Genomic DNA, 12,087 nt, shown 5'->3' on the forward strand with positions numbered 1-12,087 from the left:
CCACTCTTTTGTTTGGATGCCTGCTGACATTTTTCAGTACCTTGATGAAGGGCTCTAGCCCAAAACGTCGGTTATGCATCTTTCTTTACCTTCGCTACATAAAGGATACTGCTTGACCTGCTGAGTTTCTCCAGTTTGTGTTTTTGCTGTTTTTCTTCATTTTACCTCTGCTTGCCAGACCAGCGCTAATCTATAAACCTCGGCTGTTCTGGGTTACTTCAGAAACTCACCAAGGAACACATTATTGCAATGACAGAACAGATTGAGATCGATTCGCCATCTCCAACCTCCTCCCTCTATCACTCTATCAGTCTTCATGGATGGTGTTTCCCAAATGTCTACAGTAGTTTCAACTATATCTCCTACAGGGGTGTTAACCTCGCCCGTAAAACCTTTGGTCCCTCCTATGTTTGTTAAGTTTTGACAATTAAGTTCTGTGACTAATCTGACATAAATTGTTTGCACAATTTTTCCCCAGGTTTCCCTTGATTACCTTCATCAGACTGATAACAAGCTACTTTCTTCATAAAAGCACGATCCCTGCTGACGGACACACACACACGCACCCGAGTGACAAGATGAAGACTTTAGTACTTCTCAGTATCCTGATCGCAGTTTCCAGTGCCAAAATCGTTGGAAGATGTGAGCTTGTGGATATTATAAAGCACTCCAAGCTAACTAAGTTCTCTCAATACACTGTCGATGATTGTAAGTGACATCTCTTTTCTACCAAAAAGACTCTAGCATTTGTTTTATGGGTCAGTGTTTTTGGGGTGGGGGGGTGGGGCGGGGGTGATCTCGGCATCCCTGTGAAGGACTGCATTTATTCCCCATCCCAGTTATCCCTTAGGGAGCTTGTTCTGACAGAGGGAGGGATTTTTTAAAAATGTACAGCACACTAACAGGCCTATCAAGCCTACGAACCTGCTCCATTCAACTGGCCTACATACCCCCATATGTTTTGAAGGGTGGAGGGAAACCAGAGTGCCTGGAGGAAACCCATGCAGACACAGGGAAGAATGTACACAATCTTTGCAGACAGCAGTGGCGCTTTGATAGCGTTACACTAACCGCTATGGCAATTTAGTGCCCATGAAACAATTATACCTTTCCAAACCAGGGTAAGAAATTACCTGGAGGGGACTGCATTAGGAAGTGTTCCTGTCCACCTGAAGCCCTCGCCAGTCTAAGTGAGTTGGCTGGTCTGGCTCCTGTGATGTTTGGGATCTCAGGAGGAAGCCCATCATGGTTATTAGTTCTTATTCCTAACACTCACACATGTTGTGCCACATTATCACTGAGGATAAGTGCAATGCTCAATGTGCTGGTTTCAAATTTAATTTTTTTTTATGTTACAATTTAAGTTTTTTAATTTAGACATGCAGCATCGTACCGGGCTATTCCAGCCAATGAGCTCATGTACCCAATTACACCCAATTAACTTACAACCCCTGTATATTTTTGAAGGGTGGGAGGAAACCTCAACACCTAGAGGAAACCTACACAGACACAGGGAGAATGTACAAACTCCTTAGAGACAGCTCTGGCACTGTAGTAGTGTTATGCTATTCACTACGCTAACCATGTCATCCAAAACTTCCTCACAGCAAGTTGCCAAATTACACTTTACTGGCCTTTCCTGTAAAAACCACTCAACAACTGAATGATACAACAATATCATAGTAATATTTCTACAAAATTTTTTATTTGAAGTAGCCTAAATTATTTCTCAACAAAGTATTTGCATGATCCTGTTTCTTTTTTCTGTTCTTTAGTGTTCAACAAGTGTTGCTTTTAATTCTAGGGGTATGTCTGGCCTACCACGAAAGTAAATACAACACAATGGAAGTGGGTCGGGACAGAAGGGATGGAAAACTATGGGCATCCATGTATGGAATTTTCCAGATCAGTAGCAAATGGTGGTGTGATGATAACCGAACTCCTGACGCTAGAAATGGCTGTGGGATGAAATGTACTGGTAGGTGAATCAATGCAATCTTAACTTTGTACTTGGTTACCAGTTAAAATAACAAAAGGTATTCATTGCATGTTGTTAATGGAGCTTTTGTCTCAACGGAATCTCAAAGCCTTTCTGTCATCTACAAAACATAAGTTGGCAGGGTGCTGGAACACTCCCTACTTGCCCATATAAGTGCAGCTTCAACACTCAAACAGTTCAACACCAACCATGAAAAACAATCTGTAAACTGGCAACCCATTCACCATCCCAAGAATCCAATCCCCTCTGTTTGTATCCCAGTGTATGAAAAGTCCTGCAGTTAGGATTCAAGATTCCTTTATTATCATGTAATAGTACAAAACTTGTACTATCAATCAAAATTGTCTTCTGTCTGCTGTATAGCAGAGAAAAAGTTGCCATTATTAGGCCTGGCACCCCTTACAGAAAGAGAGGGAGAGAGAAGCAAAAGAGAGTTCCTTCAGAGTCACTGAGTGTCCATAGATTTGCCTTCAGTAGCTGCACAGACTCTTGTTCGATCCATCGGCAACCCGAGTTCCAGATAGAAACCTCTGACATGATCAAGAAGCTTTTGGTGCCCGAGGCCCTTTGGAACCTTTATTGACCTCTGCACCCTTTCAATTCCCAGCTCCAATATTTGGTTCCCAGCCCACAGCCTGTGTGGGTCCCTCAGCCACTGAGCCCCTTGTTGGATTGCTGCTGCGGTCACCGTTCTGCAAGGTTGTCTCCTCAGCTTCTTCTACTCCTCGAGGGTGTGTTTCTGATGCCCTGCACTGATTCGATGCTCCCCAGGGTCTGTTGTGATGTCTCTTTTAAGGAATTAAGTATCTGTATTCCCAGATCTATCCCTTTATGCCCTAGATTTCAGATTTATTGTCAGGGAACATAGATGACATCACATAACACCCTAAGATTCTTTCTCTGCAGGTGAGGCAGAATTGCCACTTATTGGTAGTGCTAAAAAAAACCGTACATAGCATACACATGTAAACAAATAAAGAACTGTGAACAGATAATGAATGTAAACAAACTGTGCAATACAAAGAGAAAGAAAAACACTCTAAAGTCCACAGGTAAGGGTCCTTAAATGTTGAGGACTCTGATGGTGGAGGGGTAACAACTGCTGTTGACACATGGTGGTTCAAGTCTTGTGGCATCTATACCTCTTTCCTGATGGCAGGAACAAGAACAGAGCATATGCTGGTTGGTGTGGATCCTTGATGATCGCTGCTGTTCTCTGATGGCAGCACTCCCTGTAGATGTTCTTAATAGTGGGGAGGGTTTTGCCTATATTGTTCTGGGCTGTGTCCACTACCTTTTACAGAGCTTTGCGCTCAAGGGTATTGGTGTCCCCAAACCAGATTGTGATTCAGCCGGTCACCATACTTTCCACCACACACCTGTAGAAATTGGCCAAGGATTTTGGTGTCATACCAAACCTGTGCAAACTCCTGAGGAAGTCGAGGTGCAAACATGCTTTCTTCATGATGTCATTTGTGTGATGGGTCCAGGAAAGATCCTCTGATCCTCAGAACTTAAATTTGCTTACCCTCTCCTCCTTTGATCCCCAATTATCGTTGGATTGTATACCTCTGGCTTTACTATTTACTCAGGCCCTATTGTTTACTGTGACAGTCTTATCCTGGTTTTTCCTCCCAAAGAGCACACATCACAGTTGTCTGTATTAAAATTCCATCTGCCATTTCTCAGCCCATCTTTCAAGCTGGTCCAGATCCCCTCTGCAAGCTTTGAAAGCCTCCTCTCTGCCCACGACACCACCAATCTTTACTTCATCTTGATAATCCAATTTACTGCATTATCATCCAGATCATTGATGTAGATGACAAATAATAATGGTTCTCTGAGACACGTCACTAGTCATGGGTCTCCAGTCAGGGTGGCAATCATTTGCTATCACTCTCTGGCTTCTCCCGCAAAAGCCAACGTCAAATCCAATTTACCACCTCATCCTGGACACTGAGTGACTGAATCTTCTCGCCATGTGGGGCCTCATCTAAGTAATGAAAATAATAATGATAGCCTTCAGATGGGCAAAAAAGGCAGATTGATTGAAAGCACTGATTGCCCGTCCTTTTCTGCTCTCAAGCCTATAACTTTCCAAGGTTGCCCTGATATAATATTGCATTTCTTTTCTCACTGCAGATTTTCTGGGGGATTACTTGGAACCTGACATCGAGTGTGCAGCCAAAATAGTAAGCAAGGAAGGAATGGAGGCCTGGTGTGTACCTCTTACCTCTATTTATAATTGTTTGTCTTTGCAAGATGCACTGCCGTTGTTCTCATCATTAGGACCAATATCGCAGTGAAATGAAACAAACTTGACCGTTCAGTTATGAAGTCATAGCTCAAATTCCAGCAAGGTAGTAGCTGGAGAGATATATTCAATAAGTCATTGAAGTTATCAGACCAAGGGATATAGCAAAAGGCTTGTTGCAATAAAGACATATTATGTGATGTTTGTGCAGTGAAGAGTGAATTATTCCTCTTATTTTGGAGTGCAATATGTTGTAGAGGTGTAGAAAAGGCTAACAGGGCTAAGTAAAAGGGAGAGACATGATGCCTTGATTGTAGTAAAAACACACCGAAATGCTGGAGAAACTCAGCTGGTCTTTTCAGCGTCCATACGAGACAAAGGTCTATTGCCGACGTTTCGGGCCTGAGCTCTTCTTCAAGGAATAATCAGAATGAGCCAGAAGCAGGAAATCTCAGAGAGGAATCCAGACCAACAAAAGGTGTTCATTAGATATGATAAGGGATGAGGTAAGAGTTTAACATATTTGTGCGAAAGGAGATGGAAGGGAGAGACAGAGTTAGGGGAAGGCGATGGGGGAAGAAGTTGGTGATGGTGGGGTGGGTGGGGAGTTTAACGAAAGCCAGAGAAGTTGATATTAATGCCATCTGGTTGGAGGGTGCCCAGTCGAAAGATGAGGTGTTGTTCCTCCAATTGCGAGTGGTCTCAGACTGACAGTGCATGAGACCATGGACAGACATGTCAGCAAGGGCTTGGGATGGGAAATTGGAATGGGTGGCCACTGAGAGATCCTCGCAATGGACAGAGTTGATGTGATCAACAAAGCAATGTCCCAGTCTCTCCAATCTAGAGAAGACCTCAGCTGGGGCACCAGATGCAGTAGATGACCCCTGCAGATTCACAAGTGAAACATTGCTTCACTTGGAAGGACTCTTTGCAGCTCCGAATAGTGGTGAGGGAGGAGGTGCAGGTGCGGTCACAGGGGAGGGAGGAGTGGATAAGGGAGTCATAGAGGGGGTGGCCCCTGTGGAAGTTGGAGAAAGGAGGAGAGAGGAATATTTGTCTAGTGTTGGGATCATATAGTAGGTGGTGGAAATGAAAGGCTGATGGGGTGTTAGTTATCATTTAAATTGGAATCAGTTCTTGACAGTGAGACCCCAGCTATGGAATCAATATAGGAAATTATGGGAAGTCTCAACAGGTCAGGCACAATCTGAGAGAGAGAAAAATGAGGTTAATGGTTCGCATCAATGGTCTTTCATCAGATTGGGTAAAGTTGGAAGTAAAACAAGTTGTGCATTTCATTAAAAAGTGGTGAGGATTGAGGAAAATTAAAAGGAGAGTTTGTGGGAGAACAGTTCAGGAGGAATTGAGTTACACCTGGGGATTTGCACCAGTTCAGGGAGGAAGGCAAGGCCTCATGGACATTGAAAGATTGTCAGATAGTGAGAGACAACTGAGATACTGGAGAAGAAGAAGTAGAAGAAAACAACTTGCGTCTGTTTCTATTCCTGTGGATGACCTGCTGAATATGTCCACCATTTCCTGTTTAGCATTTGCCTTTATTTCAAACTCTCCTGTTTTGATGCGCAGTTCATTGACGTGAGATATTATTACTTTTGCCACTGGTGCTGCCACCCTTCATCTTCTGATTTTATTCTGAATTTCCACCACCTGGAATATTTTGCTTTTGTCTGCATTCCGGATGCTATTGACGCCACTTAAAGAAGAGACAACAAATCTGGTGAAGTGATGTCACAAAAGCGAACAGGAGCATTACATACTTATTGGAAGTTCACCACAGACCCTAGACTCTGGGTATAGTACACTTAGAATCAATCAGGGATTTGGAGTGCAGTTGGCATCACCTTATATGTGAATTTTCTGAGGAGATAACTGGGTCATGAAATCACAGCACGTAATATGCACATAATTCTTCCATATCAGATAAAGCAGTTCACATGCTACAAACAAGCTGCTGGAGAAACTCAGCCGGTCAAGCAGCATTTGTAAGGGATAAAGAATTATGAATGTTTTGCGTCAGAACCTTTCATCAAGGCTGAGAATGTAGAGACCCCTTTGTTACTCTTGCCTCTCCCTCCCTTTGTCCATCAACTCCCTTTGTCCATCAACTCCCTTTGTCCATCAACTCCCTTTGTCCATCAACTCCCTTTGTCCATCAACTCCCTTTGTCCATCAACTCCCTTTGTCCATCAACTCCCTTTGTCCATCAACTCCCTTTGTCCATCAACTCCCTTTGTCCATCAACTCCCTTTGTCCATCAACTCCCTTTGTCCATCAACTCCCTTTGTCCATCAACTCCCTTTGTCCATCAACTCCCTTTGTCCATCAACTCCCTTTGTCCATCAACTCCCTTTGTCCATCAACTCCCTTTGTCCATCAACTGCCTTTGTCCATCAACTGCCTTTGTCCATCAACTGCCTTTGTCCATCAACTGCCTTTGTCCATCAACTGCCTTTGTCCATCAACTGCCTTTGTCCATCACCCATCACTGGTCACACCAATCCTGCATTGGACCCTATGCAACCCATCCTACCCTGTCCTCATCTCCCCTTTACACTGTCAGTCTTGATGATAGCCCAAAACCTTGACTGTTTCATTTTTTCCCACTGATGCTGCTCGACCCATTGAGTTCCTCCAGCGGATGTGCCGTTGCTCCAGATTCCAGTGCCTGCAGTCTTTTGTGTGTCTCTGGTATATCAATGCTCCCTGATTACAGGGAAAAGAGCTTGTGAGGGGGTCTGGTGAAGCCAAGGAACAGTCATTTGATTCAAGGCCAAAACCATTTGCAGGATTACTTGGATAGAGAAGAGAGGCTGTAGGTGATGGAAAACTGGAGCCAAATACAAATTGCAGGAGGACTCAGGCAGCGTCCATGGAAGGATATACAGGAGATGGTTAACATTTCAGGTCATAATTCTTCATTAGGAATAGCAAGAAAAGGGGTGAAAGGGTAGGTGGGGGGGAGAGGGAGGGAGGAGGCGGAGCACAGATTAGTAGGTTATTGGTAAATATAGGTGGGAGAAGAAAGAAATGGGGAAAAAAGGTCAAGCAGTAGGACAGTGGTTTTCAATCTTTGTTTGTCTAAGGTCCATCTGTATTGTCCACTGGTGCAACATTTTCAAGTCAAAGGCAGCTCCATAAGAAGCACATCTTTATCCAATTTAAAGTATTTATTGAAATCTTTTAAAGGAACAAACAAAAAAATGGAAGCACACCCTGAACATAAAAACCCCCAATCAAAATCAAAGCTCAAGCCACTTTAATGAGACCCCTGTTCCTGAAGTTTCCATATCCTTGGCTCTGACTCGTTCCAAAAGTCTATAAAGGGTTAGGTCTAAAAAAATGAGTAATTTCCAGAGGAAATGATTATCCAAATTGTGATAAGCACAAAATGAAACACTAAATTTATTGCAATTTATGAACTTCCAAATAACTACCATACTTAAACCACAGTCAGTTAGTTTATGTTTAATTTATTTCTATACTGTTGGGATGTTTCCATGATCATTATTTGGTTGCATAGATAAGTAAACTTGTAACATATCCTACAGTCACGCAATCCCATCCAGCGTGAATCTTCAATGAAAATTTTTGCAAAAATAATTTCTATCTAATTTTAGAGGAGAAATATATCATGTGATTTACCTTATAAACAGGAGCCTTGACTGGTGAAGAACAGCAAGCAGTAAGAAGACAGAAAGCACGCTTTTCTAAATCAGTCTGAATCTGTTGTGTGTGGAGGTCTGAGAGTGTGCTGAGCTCCAAGCTGCTCATATTGAGAGATGGCCGGATGACCTCTCTACCCTCAGTGGCAGATTGTTCGCCATCCCACCCCAAGGTCACCAGGAGGAGCGAGACATTACCTCAGAACCACCCTGACCTCAGAGGGTTGGGAAGTCTCTGTGGCTCACATGGAACTCTGGCCCAGTGGTTGGGAATAGCTAGGCTAGGAGGTGGTAGGAGGAACGGGGAGAGGGCTGAAGAAAATGCACTCTGATAGGAGGAAGGAAAGGAAGGGGGTGGGAAGCCAGAAGAAGAAAGGTGTGAGTGACAGGCAGGTAGAGTGGGTGGGCAGGGGAAGAGAAAGAGGATTGAAGCAAGAGAGATTAGGGAAAGCAAAGGGAAGGGTGTGAATGAGAAAACAAGAGAGGGAGGTCATTAGAACTGTTGTCGATCTACTCCCTTCCATGGATTCTACCTGACCACTGAGTTCCTCTGCTATACTGTGTGCATTTGCAGCAGGATTACACACAAGTAATTGCTCCTGTGTTGAATAACTCTGGAAAATGTTTTTTCAAAATGTTTGATTCCTGAAAAAAAAGATTATAATATTTGACTCCACGCTGAACACAAAGTTAATTTCAGATTTGCTGTATCATGTAGGAAGTTGGAGAAACATTAAATTAACTTTTTTTAATTTTGCATGTTTCATCGCATAATGTTGCTGAATTAGTTCAACTGGTTGCAGCTGATTTTCATTTGTACTCGGCATCTGATGCTCTCTTGTTGGTGTCCAACAATAGTTGGCCAGCATTGATAGATTCCAGTTGCCCTGACACCGCTTTTCCACGGTGGCAATGTCCTGGTGAAATCTTTCACCAAGCTCGTCATTGATGGCACCAAGATCAGTAGGGAAGAAGTCCAAGTGCATATGCAGAAAATGAACTTTTCAATGACATGTTGCATTCCATGATTTTGTATGCTTGAAGTAGACTTAAAATATAACAGGAAATCACAAAAAGAGGTTAAATCTAAAAAAAAAAGGTACATGATAGGAAAATGTTGAGGTGATTTTTTTTGTTATTAACAGCCCAAAATCCATAAAATACACCCAAAATTGTTCAGGAAGCAAAATCTTTGTTGTCCAGTGAATTGGAGTTTATCTTCATTAAAGGATGATAGGAATTTTGAGACCGTGTCAAGGAGTATGGGGAAAGCTAACTTCAATATCTATCAATAGTTAAGCTACTTGAAATCTTGTGAAATTTTACACCTCTTCTTACGTGTCAGATACTTTTGCTTTACAGGAGCTCCTGGGTGGAGAACTGCAAAGGTAAATGGATTAGCTATTTCAGCTACTTTTGCTTCTGAAGCTGAAGAGGAAGATGTTGAACAATGCTGCTTGCTTTTGGACTAATCGTTGAACACAATCCTTCCAATATTTGACCTTGCTTTGTTGAACAACTTGTTCTCTGTCAAAACTCTCTGAAATAAACTCATACATATCAAACGATCATTTCTGAGGTGAAGAATTAAATAATGACAAAATGTTGGGAATTAGAAGCATTTAGATATGAACTTAGGAACTTAGATGTGGGGCGGCATGCTTAGCGCACAGTTGCAGTGCCAGTGGACTGGGTTGAATATGGCGCTATCTGTAAGGAGTTTGTACATTCTCCCCGTGTCTGTGTTGGTTTTCTCCAGGTGCTCCAGTTTCCTCCCACCCTTCAAAAACACACCAGGGTTTGTACGTTAATTGGGTGTTAATGGGCAGCATGGGCTTGTGGGCAGAAAGAGATGACAAAAAAATGGTTTCAACTAATTGTGAGCTAAATCCAGTGGCATAGTTCTGTAAAGCCTCAGCTTGATACATTAATTGCCTTTTACTTCTTGAGGTTGCTGCGCCATCTGCTGGATTATAAATTTTATTTACAGCACAGTCAAAGCTGATTCTGGCCATTTAAACCTGTGCCGCCCAATTACATCAAACTGACCTGCAACACCATGCATTTTTTGGAGGGTGGAATCAAACCAGAGCACCTGAAAGAAACTCACACAGACACGGGGGAAACGTACAAACTCCGGGGTATTGCACAAGACCCCAGCATCTGTAGATTTTCTCGTTTAACATCAGAGGTGCAATCCTGTCAGTGTGGTGTTTTGAAAATTCTGACTGTGTTGGTGTGGCTTTTCCTGACATTTCACAACTCCATGACACAGTAGAAATGACCCTAAGTAACATGAATCAGAAATTTCCACCAGCCCAATTTGTCCATTCCAAACAATGCATTCTCCTACTTTAATCCCACTTGCCCACATTAGTCCAATATCATCCAGTTCCCTTCCAGCCTTGAGGACATCAACAATTTCTCTACGTAGATGTTCCTCTAGTTCCCCTTCCATCAAGGTGACAACTCCTTTTCAGTTCCTGATTTCCACCCACCCTGACTCACACAATATTCTCCAGCAATATCTTCTCTACAGATCACTGTGATATCTTATCTGACTAATATTACAAGCCCTACCCCACCTCTCTCCTCACACAATTTCTGATCACACCTGTAACTACACTGGCAGCCTTGGCCCTTCTGAAATCACATCTCCATTACAGATACAAAATCCCACTGTTCTGTACTTATCCACACCCTAAGCTCATCCAATTGCCCCATCTCAGGTTTTTTTTGCATTAAAGTAAACCCAAATATTACCTGTCTCACGTCAACACTTGTTATTCACTATCCTGTTCTGGTTCAACACACTTCCTTTGCCTTCCTTGGTGTCCCGAACCGTCCCTCTCCCTAGATTCCTACACCCTGCCTGACAAGTTTGAAGCCTTCTGGATATATCGAGCAAATCTCCCCACTAGAATATTAGTTCCCTCTGGTTCAGGTGATAGCCCCAACACTGCTCTACGTTTGGTCACTACTGTAGACATTGCATGGAAGGGTCACAGGTAAGGTGCATACTGCACTGAAGCTGAGCCGTGGTATTGTTTTAGCTCATATTGCTATAGATCAATGCTGGCAGAGGAGCTGCAGCTCTCAACTAATCAGGGGTCCGAGAGTGAGCGTATATCACTGTGGGTACAGTGATACCAGATCCACCTCTTATTCAGGGGTCCGGGAGGGTGTGTATAACCTCTACAGTTAGTGTGTGAATGACTGCATCACCTGCGTGAATTAATAATGGTGCACTGTTTAACGTTCTCCCCCATTTGCTTCCGATACGATTTTTTCCCATGCTCCCTTATAAATTGTGTACATATGTTCCCACGCTCTCTTATATTAATTGTTGAGTTAATAAAGTTACATTTGATTGCAAACCCTTGTGTCCAGACTCATCTCTCTTTGAAACCTTGGAGCCTGACATTTTCTCAACAAAACACCTGGGCACCCAGCACTCGGGACAAAATGCCTTCATAAGTCACAGAATCTCTTATTAATTCCTATGACTATCAACTCTCCTATCGCTATCTCTCTCCTTTTCAGCCCTTCCCTTCTGAACAGCTGGTTCAAGAGACCTGGCTTCTGTGACTTTCTCATGGTAGGGCATTCCCCCACCACACAGTTTATTTACAGTGCGGTACACCCAACCCCAACCAACCAATTTTCCCCTGCAACCGCTGCAACCGTGTCTGCCTGTCCCGCATCGGACTTTTCAGCCACAAACAAGCCTGCAGCTGACGTGGACTTTTTAGCCCCTCCATAAATCTTCGTCCGCAAAGCCAAGCCAAAGAAGAAGAAGCTGATTTCGGAGCGGTCTACTTGTTACCGATGGAGCTATCCACATGAGTTTGCTGCCCACCCAAACTCACCTATTTCCCCTCTGGTGATTACCCCCACCACCTCCCCCCCCCATACACACACACACTCCTTGTCTGCATCTTCCATGAGACCTCCCTCACTAAAGCTCCTGTCTAGGATGTCCTCAGGATCCCAAATGATGTGCTGTATGTCCAGCTACAACTCCACCTCCTTAATCTGTGCAGTCAGGAGTTGTTGCTGCACTCACCTTCCCACAGGTGTGGTCATCAAGGGTGATGGACAATTCCTTGACCCCACATCATGTGGGAGGAGCTTTGGGTTACCCAAAC

General features: G+C 43.4%; 1 protein-coding gene across 1 annotated transcript; it reads left to right on the top strand.

The window, feature by feature from the left end:
• Positions 1–514: 514 nt before the first annotated feature.
• Positions 515–11,265, top strand: LOC138739809 (lysozyme C-like). The gene is made up of 4 exons (XM_069892362.1): positions 515–708; positions 1,805–1,978; positions 4,142–4,217; positions 9,302–11,265. The coding sequence occupies exons 1-4, from the start codon at positions 579–581 to the stop codon at positions 9,363–9,365; spliced, it is 444 nt and encodes a 147-aa protein (XP_069748463.1). The 5' UTR covers positions 515–578; the 3' UTR covers positions 9,366–11,265.
• Positions 11,266–12,087: the final 822 nt, after the last annotated feature.

Source organism: Narcine bancroftii, chromosome 7 (genome assembly GCF_036971445.1).
Source record: "Narcine bancroftii isolate sNarBan1 chromosome 7, sNarBan1.hap1, whole genome shotgun sequence".
Taxonomy (NCBI): Eukaryota; Metazoa; Chordata; class Chondrichthyes; order Torpediniformes; family Narcinidae; genus Narcine; species Narcine bancroftii.